We start from the raw sequence: 20,005 nt of genomic DNA, 5'->3' as shown, positions 1-20,005 counted from the left end.
CCGCCGCTGCCCTTGCCGGCCCGCCCCGGCTGCCCGCTGCTCCGGGGGCTGCCGGCGCCTGGGCGGCTCGGCTGAGCCGGCAGCACCGCGGGGCTGCGCTCCGGTGCCTGCTTCCCGCCTGGCCCCGGGCGCGGCGCGGCGCGGCAGCACAGGCCACGCCGCCGCCCCAGCCCGTGAGGCGCCGTGCGACGCCGCGGCCCGGCCAGCGGTGCCCAACCCGCCGCCCCGCTCCGCGCCGCCGCGTGCCAACCGGGCGCCGACGGGCTGCGAGGGCTCCGCCCGCCCGCGCCGCGCTCGCCGGCGGGCGGTGCGGCCGCCCGGCGCTGAGCATCTCGGGAGCTGTAGTCCTCGGCCGCCGCCCCGGCCGCGGAGCGCGGGGGCGAGCGGGGCGGCGAGGACTACAGCTCCCAGGGGCGCGGGCGGGGGGCGGTGCCTGGGGGCGGGGCGCGGGACAGCTCCGGTGCTGATCGCCAGGCGGGCCGGCCGGCAGAGCCCGGGCGGGCGGCGGCGGCGGCGGCGGTCGTCTTGCGCGAGCGGCACCTGAGCGAGCGGCGGGCCGCGCCTGGCCATGAGGCACGAGGCGCCGGTGCAGGTCGGTATCCGCCGGTGGGAGCGAGCGGCGAGGGGGCGGCGGTGCAGCGGCAGGCGGCGGAGCGCGGCCGTCGTGTGCGGGAGCGGGGGGCGGCAGGGCGGCAGGGCGGGGGTCGGGCTCCCGCGGCGGCGCCGGTCTCCGCGCTCTGGCCGCGGACGCGCCGGCGCGCAGAGCCCGCCGAGCCCGCCAGCGCCGCGCGCGGCGGCGGCCCGGGGGTGCGTGTGCGAGTGAGTGTGAGTGCGAGTGAGTGAGTGTGAGTGCGTGTGAGGGTGCGTGCGTGTGAGGGTGCGTGCGTGAGCGCGAGTGCGTGGGAGTGTGTGTGTGTGTGCATGTGAGAGTGTGAGTGTGTAAGGGGGACCAGGGTGCGTGCGCGTGTGTGAGGGGGCCCCGGTGCGCGGGTGGAGGGAGGCGGTGTGCGTGAGCGGGGCAGGTGTGTGTGGGTTGGGGGTGGTTCGTGAGGGGGCGCCCCGGCCCCGGCAGCGCTCTCTCCCGGTCAGCAGGAGCAAGCGCAGCCCGGGGGGCCGGGGCGGTGGGATCGGCCGGACCCTCGCACTGCGCAGCCCCGCCGGTGAGGGGCCCCACGGTGCCCGCCACCCCGCTGCGGCGCTGCCCTGCGCGTTTGGGGTCACACAGCGGGGAGCCGAACGGTCTGTCAGAGATATCGTGAATGCCCTCTGAGAGTGCTCTGCTGCTCCAGAGTTTTTAGGGGGTGATATGCAATGAGTTCCCATCGGGATCCGCAGGAAGTTGGCAAGAGGTCTCCACCTGTTTATTCAAGGAGCGGTTATCCACCTGCACCAGGGAGAGATGGCTCCTTGCTACAACCTGGGGTAGCAAAGAGCAAACAGTTTTTCAACTGTTTCTTTATATGGAAAAATATAACGATCCTTAGCGCTGGAGAAACTAAATGATATCCAGATACAATTAACATATCATTATACAAGCTTTTTAGCAGTTGCTAGGTAGTTGTTTCAAAACAATTTACACTGAATGGCTAACCCTACAGCAGTTATTTATTAGGACCTGTTTTATAATCTCTTCCTGGAGCTCTCGGGGCCCCAGACTGTACACTTAAACAATGACTTTTTACTAAAAGATCGAGCACATTACCAGGGGATTGGAAACAATCAACTCTGTTCATTTTATATAGTGCAAAGAGCAGTTTTGCAGTCCACTTAAGTTATGAGTTTCAGCTCTGTTGGCTAGTTTTTTTTCATGCTGTATCTCTGCTCCGGCAGTAATAGAGTCTCAGCTTAGAGGGAAGATCTGCATCCTCTTTAATATGCATGCACAAAAAGAAATCTGAAATCTTAAGTTACATTGCTGTGGAGTTGGGGTGGTTTGACTTTGGACGGAGAATGATAGTCTCATAAACCTTTTGCAGACCAATTGCATGGATGTCACATGCTGAAAGCTTTCAGCTAAAGAGGTGTACAAGAAATAAGCCAGTCTGAAGTAAACATATGTTTCAATTTTCTGATTGGAGAACAGCATTAATTAGGATGCTGTTTAAAATGCTTTGAAGAGCATTTCAGTAAAAAATAGATCTTGCTTGTAAAGGATGGAAAATACAGATTGGTTACTTTTGGATTAGTGACATATGAGAGGTGTTGAATTCATTGAGGTTGTTAAATAGCTGTAGAAAGAAAACAATTGTACAACATTGAAATAAAATTAAAAAAAAAGAAATTCCAGATCTGAAGAGGTATGTGCTTGATGTGTGTCAAATAACTGCTTCTTGTTTTTTATACATTGCTAGGAGAATTGGAATTATTGTAAAACATAATTGATTAAAAATCAGCAGGAAGCAGAGCCTTAGTATAAAAAGAGACAGCACAGAAGCTTTAAAAAAAACAATAAATTCCAGTTTTTCAAGGATGGCAAAATGGTTAAACAATATCTATTCTTAAGCATAACTCATCCAAAATTATAATTATGAACAACTGAATTTTTCCAATATGTGAAAACGCTATCAGGCAGATTAGTTGTGATTTTCATGTGCAATGTCCGAGTGTTTTTTTCTTTCTTTACCTTACACCACTCCCAGTGCACTTAAATATCATTCTTACTAAAGTTTCAAGTAAAACAATATTCTGTTGTGGGTTTTTCTTCTTAGTAGTTTTGCTTTTTCCAATATTAGGCTAGTACAGCTGGTCCTTGTTCAAATGTGGTTTAGACTGGCTGAACTAATTGCTTGATTTTTCTCTTTTAGTTATCTGATTTCCTACATGAAACAAATGTAGCTGCTTCTATGTACACAACAGCTTTATGGAACAGTCTGTTACAGAGCTAACATTTCTCTGAATTGTAGAGAAATAGGAAGAGTGATCAAGTACAAGTCTTTGTATCATGACCAAAACAAGGATATTTTTCCATATCCATCAAGCAATACTAAAAAAAAACTATAAAGTTAAAATGTGGTAGAAGGATGAGAATAAGGGCATATCCAGGGGCACTGTATTTCTGTATTTGTGAATTCTTTATTTGAATCTCAAGCTTATGCTATTTCTCTGTAGACAGAAAGGGTCAAAAATTACTGAAAAGGGAGCCCAAATAGTCCTTTCAGAGAGGGACTATGTGATGTAAAAGTTTGCCATTGTCATCTGCTGGATTTAATTGTAAGAATTTGTGACTTTTGTAGTCATGTTTTCAAAGAAAAGGTATAAAGCTTAGTAGTGCTTATAGGCAGGAAGAGGGCTTTGGTTTAGAAATCAAGAGCAATTAACTCTTTTTTTTTGCTGAGAAATGTAGAAGTGTCCATGGTTTCTGCATGTTCTTTTAAGAGCTTTTCTGAATTAGTTAAAATAGCCTGAGTATCTCTTAATAGTTTCCTCCAGGGCTTTGGTGGTACCCTCAAAATTAAAAAATCAGTGGGAAATTTCTCAGTGGTACACTCAATGATTCGGTCACTTGAGGGTTCATTCTTTATCTGATTGTGGCATGCAAATTTTCTGTGTTCCTGCACTTGCCAAAATCAAAAAGATAAGGTGTAGTTTGGGTAACTGAGTCTTAATGTTTATCAGAACATAGGGGCGTTAATGGAGGGAGTCTGTAGAAAATACCAGGTCTCTACAGATCCTGCCTTTCATTTACCAAGGCATCAGATCATTTCAAAGGTGAGCAAGCCAGAAAGGTGAGAGACAAATAGGAAATGGGAAAGCTGAGCTTTCCATTTTCTGTTGGAAAGTTCTGAGCTTTCCATATTCTGCTGTCACTGTGATAGTTATGCCCAGACTAAATAGATTTATAACAGACACATCCAAACAAAATGGAGAAGAGCAGCAGCAACAGAGAACAGAAAAAGGCTGCTTCCAGATTTTTTGAGAGTTTATTATAAAACCGTAAAGAAGCAAAGCCAAATCAGAGCTAGTAGACACAGGAGTTAGCATGACAATGTCTGTCCTATCACTCAGCAAAATTGTTCGATACCTCATTCATGGTTCACCTTAGAGTGAAGGAGTAGAAGAGCATGCTAAGCCAGTGAGTTCATAAAGCAAGTTATATAATCAAGCTGTATTTGTAGTCAGTAGTCCTCTTTCTGTCACTACCCCTACTTGAGGGGGGTAGCGTACTGTGGAAGCTCACTCCTTTGCTGGTTAGATACAGTCTGATCTCCAGGTCAAAGGCACTCAGGACCGGTTTATACTCATTTCTTCTTAAGGTCCAACGTTCACTCCAGTATATGTCAGTTTAAATAGTTCTCATTCCCTAATGCTACTCCAGATTATTATCTAGAGTAGCCGGTTTGTTTTACTGAGCTTTTCTAGATTTCTCTCATGAGATAAGCTCTTCATTCTTGTGGTCTTCCTAACAATCCTTCTCTGTATTTTCCAGTCTGAACTCAGCTTTCATGAACGTGGTTGATCAGAATTATTGCCAATGGCATCTCACCAGTGCCTTAGACAGTGGCAGTAGTACTTCACTTTTTCTTTCAGCCTGATGCAGCTGCTCTGTCAGTGGAGAAGCTGGGACTTTATTGGGACTCTGGGAAGCTGGGACTCTGTTGTTGTTGCTGTTTGGAGGAGAGTTTGAATTAATACCTAGAGTGGGAACTGGAAATATGTTTCTTAAACTGCCCTTTCTGTGCAGCAGGTAAACTTAGGTTAAGAAAAGATGGCTGGGGGGGCAATGCCTTAGCGCACCACAAGTAGATTCACCAGAATTCATCTGCTAGACTATGTCAGAACCATTCCCTACTGCACCTTGAATTCCTCGCTCCTGGGCAGCGGGATCTGCCAGTCCTGTGGTCACATTCATGCTACTTCTGCTGATATGAAGCAAGCAGAGCTTTTAAAAAATATTTTAGATTCTCACCTTTCTGTATCTCCTCGATATTCCACAGCTTGGCATTTCAATATGCTGCTTATATAATAAAACTTTGCATTTCTGACTACACCTTTTGGACTGGGTTATGATATACTTCCCGATATTCATGAATAAAATCTCATTATACCTTGAATTAGATAAACTTCTCCTGATACTGCCAAGTACATTGGTTCACAAGCTGTGCTCTGCAGATGGCTGGTGATCCATAAATCCCAAATAAGTGATTGGTTCATTGTCCACAGAATTCTGTTAAGTCTTACTAATTGGTCAGTTAAAAATAGATTATAAAGGTGATCCACAAGGATTTGTGAGAAGTGGCTGTGGTCTGCAAGGGAAGAACTGAAGAATCCTCTGAGGCAGAACTCAGAGTACGAAAGGTTAAGCATCTTGTCCAAGAAATAGGGAAAAGGAGAAGGAAAGTCATAGCATACCTCTGAAAATGTCAGGAATAAAATCCAGTCTCTACATTATCGGTCTAGTGCTTTACCTCTAAAATTATTATTTTCTTCATAATTGGGCCATATTGTCATAGAGTAAGTAGAGTGTTGATATATTTCAGGATCTTGGTAACATTTTGGCTACTCTGATGATGACATTAGATCTGCACATCAGAGGCACTCATCTCAGTTGTGATGTATCCTCCATACAGGCCCAGGAGTTACAGACATTGAATTTTCCCATTATTTTCCCTTATCAAACTATATTACTCTGAATATGTTTGACTAATAGACATTGACAAAAAGCAGAAGGATCATCTCACAAAAAGCTACCTGTGCAGAAAACTGTCTTTTTATCAGAACGATGAGCAAAGTCAGTTTCTTCTTAGAAAGCAACGTAAATATATGCATTTCTACACTATATATAAAAAGGGAGTGCTGCTCTTTGAAATAACTGTAAATTACTGTAGCTGAAGAAGCCAGTAAGTGTCTATCCTTACTGCAGATACAAACAGGACATTTTTTCTGGGCTTACTATTCATCTTCTCCTTTACAACATAATTGTTGTTTTATCTTTGAAAGAAAATGAACTGTGAAAGATACAAAGGAATGAGACTCGGTATTTTTGATCCCATCATTTCTCACCTTCTACACCCTCTTTTCCAGGGGAAATTCATTCTGTATAGACATTCAGAGTGGGGTGCATATGTAAGTGCAAACTGAAGTGATGTGCAGTCAAGGAGGTCATGGCACTCTGCCCTGCTTAAGTGAGAAAGCTGTTCAAATTAATTCCGTCAAAGAACCAGGTCCTCTAAGGCCAAAGAGAGTAACATAGCCAAGTGTTTCATTACAATCATGAGGGTGGCCTATAAGCACATGCTTTTTCAGACATTTGTTTTCGGCTCATGCCCTGTTTTTCCCCATTCTCTTGGGAGCAAGGGAGCAGCTGAACATGAGACTTGAGAACTACTTGGACTTAATATAGTGAACTCTGCTTAGTGATTAAACTTGCCTATGCTGATAAAGAATCTTCATTTAAGGACTTTAAATATGTCCTGAGGGTAGGGAAGCATACAAAGCCATCTTTTTTTATTCCTGGACCATATTCAAGGTGCGGGCCTACCTTTTCCCCATTATTAGGATAAGGAGCAGGAGTCTGATAGCGCCTGACAATAAATGTTCTGATTGTTGTCTCGAGCTTAGGTTTCCCTGTGGGCTCTCAGGTCTGTCGTGTGTCCTCTAGGAAGTGGCCTTAGACTGCCCTTGGTGCTAAAATCCTAATAGGTAAAGGATCTGAGTAGGGACTCCTGCAAAAAAGCAGGTGTACAACATGCTAATGGAAATAGACTTGTGCATTTTCTCTTTAATTTTAGTAAATAACTAAGGAGAGAGTTATCCTGAAGGAAAAACACAGTTTATTTTGCTAGCAGTGGTAAGTGTTTAATATACCCAATTAATCATTTGAGCACAAAGAGAAGAACTTTGTCAAAATAAAAATAAGGTTTTTGCATTCTTGGAAGCAGAACATCATAACATTAGGGAGGCTGAAATGTTTATTTGGTTTTCTAACAATGCATTTAGCATTTAATAATAGATACCGAAATGGCAATCCTTGTAATTTTTTCCACTACTGTTTTCAAAGGGCCAACATAGCATCAGCAGCAGCTTCTTCACATTTCTTTGCCAAATGCCTCCACAGTAGAGACAACTCCTGTGCAGAGTGAACTGACATATGAATACATCTGAAAGTGTGCTACAGTGCGCTCTATACTCACTTGAAGTCTACAGCTTGCATTTAAGAAAGAGAAGCACTGTGGGCATATTCACAAAGCCCAAGAGCACTAAGCATCTACATTTCCTCTACAGTCAGCAGAAAACCAGAGACCCGTCTAGAGTATCATTTAGAGCAGGAGTCTAATGTAGGTGATGTGAACTGCACTCTGAAGAATCTGTCTCTGTGCCGACTATAAAATGAATTTTAGGATGTAAAGTCAAAGCATTAGCACCAGTTCTGAGTCTGATGTTTCTTCAGACTCTACAGACACTAGTACTTTTCTAAAATTCACCTGGATTTTGGACACAAGAAAGATTCACTATCACTAGTCTAGGGATACTGGGTCTCTAGGCAAAAGTTAGCCTATCCCAGCACTTTGAATCATTAGCAATACCTCACTTCCTATAGTTCCACAGTGGAGAGGTAGGGAAATTAGCTCTTTCCTGTGCCTTTTGCATCCTGCAACAGGTTGTACTCCAGCCCGAGAAATAAAAATTGGCTGCAATTCTGTGTTCAGCTTGCCCGTAATTCTGCCTATGGTACTGTAAGTAATGAATCCATAAGTTCAAGGCATAGTGAAGATTTTGCCTTTTATTAATTTTTTTTTTTTAAGGAACTTTTAAGGAAACTAAGGCATGGGCAATTAACCTAATTTAATTTAGAGAAGCACTGAAATTTCTTAGTGGGAAAAGTCTATGTTCAAAAGCTTCAACAGGAAACAGGTCCTTACCTCAAGAAGGCTACAAAAGGTACAAGTTTTAGTGAGACTGTTCTTCAAATCCAGGTCTCCAGATTCCTCTATTCACTCAATCGTACTGTTTTTGAAGTAGTAGGCATTAATGTATATAGGGATGAAATGTAACAAAGATAGGACTGGGGTCAGCAAATGAAATGAAAGCTAAAACTCCTCTTTCTAATCCATAGGCAAGTTGAGGAACTTACGTGGAAGGATTTCTAGGAAATAAAATGAAAAAAGAAGACGATTCTTCTTCTTCCTACTGAAAACAAGGACTGCTGATTTCAGCTGTTCCATTACAGAAAGAAGCCAGAAGGAAAGTAGAAAAGGCTGCTGGCGAAAACATGCAGGCTGTGCACTGGCAACCCCCAGCCACTGCACAGTTTTTTACCTGCTCTGTTTTATTGTTTTGTTCTTGCAATTAGACTGGTATAAACAGCACTAGACTGATAATAAACAACATTGGAGAGTCAGGAAGCTGGGTGGGATTTCCTTGTGTCTTTTGCTAAAGAAATCAGAAAGATGAAAGGTTAGTGATGTGTACACTTGGTAATAGTTATTTTTTAATTCTAAAACTTCCTTATAGTATGTCTGTGAAAGAAGTGGATAAATATTAAGGCCTAAGTGTAAACATTCAGGATGCAAGCACTTACAGTATCTAAGACCACATTTAGTCAGGAACTTTAGTTATTACCAAATTAAAGAGTAACTGTATGCACAGAAATTCTGAAATCAAGCACTCCCTACTGCATGGTTAAGAAAATACAAATTTTACATCGGATTTCCTGACCAAGGCTTGCTGCTTCTATTGTAACCTTCAAGACATTTTATCCCCACTTCCATATGCCCCTTCAATATCCAGAGAAGCTAGCATACTGTTCTTTGTACTATGAGACAGTAGAATTCGCTGAGAAAATTTATGCAGTAATTGAAATCCTGCTGAGAAGGTGGGTTAGTATACAGCCCTCACCCTTATGCAGGGTCCGGCTCCAGTTGTCCTCTCAGACAGTCGAAATGCACTCTGAGATGTCTAACTTAGCTTTGACCTGGGCTACTTTTCCATAAATCTTTATGTTAGGATATGCTGTCTGTTTTTGGTCTGAAATCAGTGTGCAGATGTATTGCCAAACTCCAAGAATTAAAAAGTCCTGCCAGGCTCCCGAGATACTTGAGATTTTTCTTAAAACGCGTATGAGGTGAAACACTAGCTAATTCTAAGTTCTTTATTTTTACCATCTGCTTTTTGAGCCCAGGTAAAATTTTGGCGAGGTTTTCAAGTTACTCTCTGCAACCCTGAAAGCTAAACACATGTCACAGCCCAGCATTAGTCTCTTATTTCCCCCTTGTAGACATGAAGAGAAGGGTTTCCATCTGTTTTTTCAAGGCATGAGTCTATCTCATGCACCACACTTTCTGAAAGCCGATTTTTTAATGTTATGCTCAAGAATTGTCATGGAGGTTTAGATGTTTTTTGGTACCAGTCACCAATGACATTTAGCTTTGATACACTTTGATACATCTTTCATTATGGATGTAGTTTTTGCCATTCTCTTTTGCAACAGGAAATATTAGCATGGATGTAAGAATCATGAAGAGACTTAAACCCTCTGTGAACTTCTTGAATTCATTCATATCTGTTACCAAAATTCCAATAAAATAAAAACGTTTCTAGTTTTATATAGTACAAGAGACAATAAATTATTCCTTTTTATTTTTTATTACAGATGGCATCTGCTCAAGATTCCAGATATGGCCAGAAAGATACATCTGACCAGAACTTTGATTACATGTTCAAACTGCTCATCATTGGCAACAGCAGTGTTGGAAAAACATCCTTTTTGTTCCGTTATGCTGATGATTCCTTTACATCTGCATTTGTAAGCACAGTTGGGATCGATTTCAAAGTAAAAACAGTTTTCAAAAATGAAAAAAGAATTAAGCTACAGATCTGGGTAAGCCAAAAATAATAATTTTGTGAACTAAGCAAGCTATAGCAGTTTGATATATCTAGCAGTTTGATGTATACAGCAGTTTGATACAGTAGCTTTTAAGCTACTCTAGGTATGTATTCTTTATCATAATCTGTATGGCATAGGTAGTGAAAAAGCAGTTAAGTTCTTTCCTGCATCATTCTTTTATCTTGAATAATAGAGTGTAGACAGTATTTTTAAAATATTGAGGTTCAGCAGAGTATATATTCTGAATTAAATTCCGTTAAGAAATACCTCAGGATGACATATATTGATAGCTGTTCACCTCGGTATAAGGAACTGTACTATTTACAGTCTGTTGAAAAGGTTACACGTTATTAAGGACTGTCTTGAAATACCAGGTAGGATCTGATTTCTTCCCACAAAAAAATACAAATTATTTTAGGAACTATGGGAGTGGATGCATAACAGAAGGTATAATTTTTTGCTCTTTCAGTTATGTTTGTCATCCTGATCAGTTGAAGCCGCTTCCTTCCACTGCTGACAAAGCAAACAAGTGGAAAGAGAGAGTGTAATAGCTGTGTTGCCAGAGTATACAAAAACCCTTACCTACACCTCAGAGATGGAAGGAAGATGTCAAACGTAGAAAAGCCTGATGCCAGGGAGAAGGTGTGCTTTTGTGCAAACTTTCCTCAGAAAGCAAGGATAAACAAAAACTTGGTCACACCTCCTAATTCTTTGTGATACTCAGTTAAAGAATGGGTGATGAAAGAAACTTTAACAATGTGGGACCCGGAGTTAAAGTTTTAGGTCTTTGCCGAGGTGCTTGAAGATTTTAAGCCACGTTTCCTTTGTGGGATATTTGTAACAGCCACACTGCTCTGAGAGAAATTTTGAATCTCTAGCCTGGAAAGATGCTTCGTTAGAATGGATGTAAATTAACAAGTAACCAACATTTTCCTTTTATGTGCATAAACACAAGTCGTTTAAAGATGTGTTTAATGATGAACAGCCATTAAATCTGGGGAAACCTTGGATTAAACCTGACCAGACCGTCTGACATGTTTAGAACAGCAGATAAAGTGAATATGTTTTTCGTATGGCACATTTTCCCAGCAAGCCCATTTCTTACAAGACTGTGATCAGGGAGGTAAATCCAAAGGTGGATTAGCTCAGATCGGGCTATATCTCCTTCCTGCCTGTTTAGGTAGGATGCAGCCCCCTGATATCTGAAATTCGAAATTTAGTCTTACTACTTATCATATAGTTATATCAGTATAACATATAGTGCTACATTTTAAGTATATGTGTGTCATGCATGCTTTCACAGCATTAGCATGGTAGTTTCACTGTAACACAGTAATGTTGGGGATGACAAGGTAATTCACACTGACATTGCCTCATTATCTCTTGATAATGGAGCAATAAAATTGTGTTCACATTACAGACTTTACACAGTTTTTCTTCTTTGTAGAAGCCACTTGGTCATTAAATGTGTTTAATTCATCACGTCTCTCCTAGAAAAAGCAGCAGCATTAGTTTACTACATTATATTAATGTGATTAGTTTGATACCAACATATTTCTCATAATGCTTCTCCATGGCAAACTACGAATATGTGCCTGACTCAAAGCAGTCCATTAATCTAAATGTGCCTGGAGTTATCTGTGGCACAGAGAGAATATTGTGTTAGCTGTATTCTTGCTAGCTGGAGTAAACTTCCAGTTCTATCCAAACCAGACACTGTCTTGTTCTTTGCACAGCAGTAACGTGAAACAGACTCTGCTTTGAGAATGAGCTACCTTTGTTTTGCAGGGATAGCACAGGAGAATCCCTACTTGGAAAAACTTGCAACAGACGTGAGTGAAAAAAACACAAGGTTTCCACATCCCACATCAGGTTATGACAGGAACCTTCCTAAAGTCACCTACCGGGACATAGAGAGGGTTGGGAACAGGACTTCAGATCTTCTTACTTTTAGGTTAAAGCTTTTTGCACCAGCCAGCACTGCCTTTCCTTATTTGTTTCCGTTAAAATTTTAATGTAAGTTCTTAAAAAGCTTTATCATTGCCAAATGAACTCAAACTGCAACAGCTCACTATTACTGTTTGCGCTTTTAGATGGAGTATTCTGCATTGGAAAGTTGTATTGCAGTTATGCTTGCTAGAGTAAATCTGTTGAATGTTGCACCCCTGAGACCTTAAAAAAAATCAGTTAGGTATCCCAGAAAGCTATTCCAGTGAGTGAAATTTGAAACAAATATAGAGCACTATTACCCCATCACATAAGCTGTATCGACAGCTGTATTATTCCTAATATGCGGTATCTGTATATGTAACACCTCTCTATATTATACTTTATTACTTTTCTTTGATTATGCAAACATCTTTAAAATAAACAATACTCCCGCAATATCCATTTCAAACTGCATTTATGAAAGATAGTTTAGATTACCTAAAATATAAAACTGAATGAATCAGAGTGAGTTTGATTTGCTGTTAATTCTGTCTAGAAACATCTATGAGCCTGTAACACTCTTTGAAATCTGTGACAAAGTACTTGGTGACATCATGTAATAAGTGATGTTCAGCATATATGAAATAAGGCATTCTGAAAAATCTCATAGGTTTGAATAATCAGAAGAAACTGGAAATTGAATACAGTTTTAAAATGTGTTCTGAGTGATGAGAGCAAAATACTAAAATACTTTACCATGTACTGCAGTGAAGAAATACACACAATGCCACAGTTCTGCTATGCTTGCATGACAGTAAGATACACAAACGTGTAAATAGTAAGGCCGTTAGAGTCATCAGATTCCCTAGTTGGAGACACAATGTGTTTTCAGTTACAATGCTTTCTTTTTGGATGGACATATAAACTTCCTATTTAACATCCGTTTCGCATGAAACTTAGTGCTCAGCTTGAAGTATGTTGGAGCTTTGACCAGTGATTTTTCTTTGAATATGATTCTAATATGCTTACCAGTGAATGGTATAACATTGTTCGAAAGTCCACATGAGCATTCAAGGAAGCAGAGTCATTATGTCTTAAAAAAAAATCACTATGTGTTTATTACAGATGAATTAGCAAGGGTTATTAGGTCGCAGTAGGTGCTGTCTTACTGGGATGCCCTGAAGTTTTTTGTTTGTTTGAGGGCTTTTTTTTTGCTGTAAGGTGATGGTGCCTTATTCTTACATTCAAAAGACCCGAACTGAACTATCCTCTTTTATTGTTAAAGTCTGGTAGGATATGCCTTTCTCTAGTGCTTATCATTATTGCTTTTTCATAGGGTTAGAAAGAACCTGCTGGGAGCAGTGTAAGGTTTATTTTATTCCTTCTAAATCGAAAAATTTCCTTGCACAATATTTTTTTCTGGAACTGAGAGAGGTTCAGAGTTCAAGCGCTGTATGAACTAGCAGTAGCACATTACCTTGTCACAGGACCGCTAGCTTGTTTCAAGGCAAGTTATAAATGTGGCAACCATAGTACAGACAGTGTAAAGACAGAATATTAATAGGGGTTTTATTCCTTTTTAAGGATAGAAATCCTTAAAAAATATATATTTCTACCAAAAAAATATTGATTTCTCAACAGAAACTATGAGAAATTTTGGCAAGAAATTCTGTCTGTATCCAGCACATAACTGCATAGGGTAAAGTCTATGAAAGGACTTTTGAATGTTCTACAGTGTCCAATAATAAACAGCAGTAAATTTTCCCACCATTTAGTTTGAGCTAATAATATTAAAGAGATGGGACTGGAAGCCTATCAGAGTCTTTCAGTTTCCAACATTTAGCTTTAAATTATGTAACATGGAAAAATAAGTAGCCGGTGAGTACCAATGCTGATAAAAATACACTCTAACAGAAAAGATTAAAAGTGCAAAGAGCTACAAACCAGAAAAGAAAATTAAATTTAACCTTATAAATCTACCACTGTATTCACTGTGCAAAGCAGTACAATCACCATATAATGCAGCTGTGAAACCATAAAAGTTTGCCATATTTTTGTAAGCACTATAGAATCTTTAATGAAAATAAAAGAAAGCAAGAGCTTATAGAGAAAATACAGGCAAAGCTGAACAGTAAAATTTGACAGATATGATTTGTCAAAATAAATCATTACAGTCAGAAAAAGTAAAATAAGTGAAGATATCGATTCCTGTAAAACAGAAGCAAATTTACAAAAAGAGGTCAAAGATTTTATTTAATTGACAGTGTTTCCATGTCACATCTTTAACTCCAGTTTAAAATTAACTTGATCAGAACTCTCAATGATTTCCAATTGATTTCAGTATATATTTTGTTTAAGGAATCAAGCATCAAGTTTTCCCACTCTGATCTGTCTGCCCTACAAAAATGTTCTAATCACACTATACAGCAATATCTGCATAGTTTCTACCTGACTGCAGTATTTGAGTGCAAGTATCAAATAAGAACACTGCATTACCTTTTGCTGCTTAGATGGCTTTTGCCTGAGACTAGACATAGACTTTATGGATTAGATGCAATGATCCTTCTTTCCCAGAAGGAAACTGTTGTGTATGAGAGTTTCATTCTGATACCAAAAACGTTGCTGTCTTCATATCATGTGCTTTCCATAAGCTATCATACACTCTGGCTTAGGGATCAGGTGAGGACTAGGTTTTATAAGCTGAATGAGGAAATCCAATTTCATCATTCAATAATTAAAACTGTAGTACTTGTTCAAAAAAATCAATAAACATTAGGCACCTGGTTCTTTACTTGACAAGGCCCCTAACACTGCATTAGCAGTAAAAAAAAGAGTTAAAATGAGAATAAATTTCTCAGAATGAGAACAAATTTTTTGTCTCAGAGGGGTCTACGGGAGCAATTGTGTGAATGAAAATTGCCTTGATATTGACGTCTTTAAGGGGAATCCTACAGTAAGTCTTGAGTGTGGAGGAAGTGCAATATTCCAGAAATATCCTGTAACAGTGACTATCAGTACCATAATGACTGCATATGCTGGTTAAGAAGAAAGGCGGTGAAATCTGAAGCAACAAAAAAATCTGTTACAGAGTTGAGAGCAGAGTGAAGGAGAGGGTGGTAATGTATAATATATTGGAAATGTTTCATCGTTTTAGGGACTCATTTTGTGTCATCTGACTCACCTGAGTATTTTTAACTGATATGATAGCCTCATCAAAGTTTATTATTTTATGATTTCTTTCCCAGGTGCTAGTGAAAGTGTATATGTTGCTGCTTAGTATAGGCAGGCTTTTTAGATGAGAATAGTAAATCTAATATTGAAAATTTAATTTCCTCATCTCAGCATGAAAATCAAATGCGTATCCAGAAATATACCAGGCAGCAAGTGATTTGAAGATAGCAGTAGAGAAGGCTGAAAACTGCAGGGAATTAAGATTTCTCTGGATCCATCTGTACTAGTAAATTAAAGATACCCAGATTGTCTGTTGCCACTGACTTCAGCTGGCATAGAATAGCTTGTGTCCATGCATCTAAACTCTTTCAGTCTCTGAAACAGGATGGCGAGACTTTGTATTGGGTATGGTCTCTGTCTGGCCTGTGCTGACTTCTGAACCTTGCCCGGGAGTTGTCTGGCAGAGTGCTAGTAAGTTCGGGTCAAAACCATGCCAGAAATCATGCTGATAGCTTCAAGGTATAGAAACTTCCATAGCCCAGAAATGCCCCCTGGCACAATTTATTCTGCTGTTACAGGTGTAGCCTGAAAGGGCAGCATCTCAAGTCAGCTGACCTGTCTGTGGTGATAAGTGCTGCAAAGTGTTAACAATTGACTTTCTGTCAGAAAGCTTCAAATGAACCATTCCTGAGCAAAGGTAGGTAATGAGGAGAGTGGGTGTGATGGTCAGAAGACAAACTCTTTCTGGACCTCCCCTGTTAGCTGAAAAAAGATGTAATTCTGGGCAGCTTTTGTCACAGTTTAAGCTGCCCTTCAGCAGGGGCACGCTATCTGAGCTGTGATCTGTCACATTGTTAGCCTAAAATATTCCCCCACCCCTCCTTAGTTTATTATTTCTCTCCTAAAGCACTCTACATATTCTTGAAGACCCATGAAAAATATTTACCTAGAACTTTTGGGATCGAATCCTTTTTTCATGCAGTGCTTCTTAAATCTTTATCTAGAGCTATTTCATTTATGCATAAGTCATATTTGGTATGCTTTATTTCTCAGAAATATTGGTATTCATTAATCATTATTTTTCTATTACTATTTTTTGTCCTTTGTTTGTAACTTACTTAAAGCATCTAATGCTAAGGATTTGCATAGTGAAGGAAAGCCCCTTACAGTACGGCTAGAACTATTGCGTTCAGATCTCAGTCAGAGAACTGCCAAGGAGTTCTTCGTCCTTATGTAGCTTGGGTACCTCAGTTACCTCCAAAAATCTTGTGTTTACATTAATTCAATGATTCTTAGTGTTTGATTTTCTGTGCTCTGCTTATTCTGTATTTTGTTTCTTGTCCCTGTGCTTCTATTTATGTTAGAGTTGCACCTATGGATCCAAGTCAGCTCAGGTTTTAATTGTTTTAGGTAAATAGCCAAAAAGTGGCCAAATAGCTCACTGTCAGCCAGTCTAGTGGGAACAAACAGGTGGGACAGGAAAATGGCTGAGGAAGATATTTATAAGAAAAAGAACAATCACTTACCTGAAAAACAAGCAAGACAGCTTGCGATTTCTCTAGAACTCTAGCAGATCCTGCTAGTTTATAAGCATCACAGCAGAAGCAGATAAAAGCAGACATTGAAAAGATAATGTGTGCTGCTGTTTGAAGTTTGACTGGAATTGTTTATACCCTGACGTATGTGAGAGAAAGCACCTAAGTGTCTGAGTGAGAATGGGACCAAGAATTTGTGAGAGCGCGCACTCTTAACCAAATAAAAATTCAGAAACAGTTAAAGATACTAAATGTGGTGCCTTATCTTGGTTCCTTGCAAATCACGCTGGACAAGGGGTTACAGATGTGACTTTGAAGTCCTTTACTGGGAAAGACAAAACTGAACTGTGTAGAACTTTCTGCAAGAAGTGCTTCCTTGGGACCTATTCTGGGTGTAAAATATAGATGTATCACTTGTAAAAAAAAAAAAATCCACTCCTTGTGACGAATTTCTTATATAGAGCCAGGGCCTAGTCTGCAGTGCCAAGGAAGACCTCAGCAAAGTAAAAGCCTGTTCAGTTCTCATGGACTTCAGTGAAAACAGCACATGCTGTGAGCTTTGTGAGAGGCTGGCTAGGTTGGCCGGAGATGGTACTTCTAAAGGACATACAGGTGATATGTTTGAATTTAAAAAGTACCACTGGTTATTCAAATATCTATGTGACATAACATTTTGGTATTATAATAAAAAACACCTACTGAGGGTCTCAAACATCTGCGTAAACCCAACTCAAAAAAAGATGTCCTAGCACATCAGTCATACTGGCTTTCACTGTTGAAAGTGCCGTTTCACTGAGATTTTTAAATTTCCTTAATGTTTTTGCTATCACAGCCTCAGCTTCTACTGAAGGATTAAAAAACATAGTCTTATCTTCTGACAGAACTGATAGGGTATGTAACATGTCAAGACATATAAAGCCGCTTAATTGCCTGAATGCTGCAAGAAGACATAATGTTAGTGTTTATGCTTAGCTGTAAACAGTATGGCTATTTTCATGTTTCTTTTCAGCTTCTTCTCCTCCTGCTACTTCTATTTCTAGTCTGTGAATCCTACTTAGGTAAATGCATACTGGGACTTCTGATTGTCTTTGAGCTGGACCATCTGTTTTTCTGTTTTGCAATTAAAATTGGGCTGCTGAGGAGTTATATGGTTCTGGAAATGGTAACCATACACAGAGTCTCTCAGCTCCAGGCTTACAATTTAAATCCACGTCAGGATTGATCAATAGCAGTTTTTGTCTGATGGATGTTTCGTTGATCTATGTGAAATGAGTTCAGCAGTCTTAGACTGGTTTCTAATTAACCTATATCCACCTTGCTTCTCCTAACTACTGCATTTAACTGAAATCCTCATATTGCAAACACTTCTGCACAATCTTAACATATTTTATCCCACTGATTCTTTTAGTTTTAAAATTGTTTTTTGAGCTACGTGCTTAATATTATCTATGTCAAAATCCTTGAGCCACAAGTGTTGGGAGAACGTCTGGAACAGAAAATATGCTAGCCTTATTCTTATATTCCTTCCTAGGCAATGGGTTTCGGCCACTGTCGTGATGTTGGCACTGTGATCTGATCCAGTACAATTCTGTGATTTAGCAAAACCCTCCCATTGTCTACTTTAACAATTTTTGCTGTATAACTCTGCTTGCTGCCTATAATTCAGGCTCCCATAACCAGCTTAGTGTTTTTTATGTATACATATATTTATTTATTTATATGTATATATCGCAGCTGGACCTTAACTATTCTCTGACAAAGGCTCCTGTTATTGGTAACAGGATACATCTGTATTCAAAGGCAAAGATTAATTGGAAAGAAAAGGTGGCATTTAGCATAATTAGAATCCTAAATAAGGCTCATTGTGCTGTTTAAGTTGAAATGTCCACAGGGATTCTTCAAGGGAAACTCAGCTAGTTTAAGACACTGCCTAGAACACTTTGCTATAGCGTATCTTAGGCAGATTCCTTCATAGGACTCCTGGGAAACTCATCCAGCCTTCACATAGGCCAACAAATCATCAGTCTACCACTATGCAGGCCTGAAGTGACTGCAGCTCTCCCTAACCTGTGACCAGGCAGTTCTGGTCCAATATTTTTTCAGCTGCCTTTGCCATCCCTCTCACAATCTGCAAGTCCACAGCTTTTCCTGTCTAGGGAGCCTTATACCAGTGGAAGGACTGTCCTGAACCAGCACTTACATGTGGGCAAGTATAATATAGATGCTATACAGGCTCCTTAAAAACTGATAATGAGGAAGGGAAGATGCAAAAGCCTATCATTAATGCATATTTATGTGAGTAGAAAGATCTTTGATTTTTCTTGAAGTGGAGACAGGATTGGAAGGAAAAAGAGAATGGAAAGACTTGACTGAAGCAAGAGCAATAACCTTGGGCTAGCATTGAAAAACAAAGAAGCTATTTTAATTGTTCAGGCTGAATAAAATGCTGAGATATCCGATAGTATATTCTAAATTGTGAGATGTAAGTTAGACTTATTAAGGCTATCATTTTAAGAAGGAAGACTAAGTCTATTTCTAAAATGAGATTTATGTTGAAGCATTCCTTAAAGTGAGGTCAGCTGTGCTGCCAGCTTCTGTGAACTATTTTAATGCCACATTTAAGACATTTGTACAGCTACAGTGAATCTGCAGAGAAAAGGCAAGACCATACAGGCAATTCACTGCATATTAATAAGATTTGGGTTGTAGATTATAGCAAAATGTTGCACTCTTACTGTGCAGTTATTGTTTTGAAATCAGAGGACCAGAGCCTGGAATGGGAGCCATAATGTAAATACCACAGAGAAAGGAGAGTAGAAACAGTATTTAAAGCTCACTTTTACCTCCTCCTGCTGCTCAGTGCAAGCTGTTTCCCTATGCTGTTAGAACAGCTTGCAGTCATTCTGAAATTATGCTGGGTTGAGAGGGACACAAGTGACTGAGGGAAGGATGGGGGTCTCATAAAAGCACCCCATTTTTATTTGACACTGTCTTAATTTGCATTACTGTTCTGGAAGTAAGCTTAAGTGCATGTCATAAGAAGCCAGAGCCATAAGGGGCTCTGTGCCATTTCAGCATGATGCTTGTAGTAGTTAACGCATTTTGGACAATGCACCCAGCTTTTACATGTGAAATGATGAAATCAAGCAAAGCACCATCCCTGGAGGACATGGATCTGCATTACGTTGTTCTTTCCCCCAATGGTCAGATAAGAAAAATCAAATAGGATGTTGATTGCATTTGTTTTTAGTAGAGAAACTGCTTTTTCTGCTTTTATTTCTTTTCAGTGTAGTTGAGGGCTAGTCTTCTTCAGTGTATTCTGAATAAATATGTTGTTCTTCTGTAACCATCTAGCTGTTTTCTGGCTTAACATAAGACTGGTTTATTACTCAGTGCCTGTAAACAAATTCTTTCTACAGTTTAACTGTTATGGATTTATTTATTCATTAATCACACTTTGAGGAATACAGACAATTCTATCTCGGTGAACTCAGTCAGCAACTCAGATAGGAATCGCTGAGGGTTTAATTTAATAAACTAGTTTACT

The 20,005-nt window shown here is 40.3% G+C and overlaps 1 protein-coding gene across 1 annotated transcript in view; it reads left to right on the top strand.

Moving 5' to 3' along the window:
- The first annotated feature begins 488 nt into the window (after nt 1-488).
- Nucleotides 489-20,005, top strand: part of LOC104146863 (ras-related protein Rab-3C) — a 137,273-nt gene continuing 117,756 nt past the window's right edge. The window contains exons 1-2 of the mRNA XM_068925633.1: nt 489-592; nt 9,590-9,817. Coding sequence (XP_068781734.1) covers nt 569-592; nt 9,590-9,817 — 252 coding nt within the window. The 5' untranslated portion in view covers nt 489-568. The remainder of the gene's footprint in view (nt 593-9,589; nt 9,818-20,005) is intronic.

This window comes from Struthio camelus, chromosome W, assembly GCF_040807025.1.
Source record: "Struthio camelus isolate bStrCam1 chromosome W, bStrCam1.hap1, whole genome shotgun sequence".
Taxonomy (NCBI): Eukaryota; Metazoa; Chordata; class Aves; order Struthioniformes; family Struthionidae; genus Struthio; species Struthio camelus.
The sequence above is the reverse complement of the archived record's forward strand: the minus strand, read 5'-3'. Positions and strand labels throughout refer to the sequence as shown.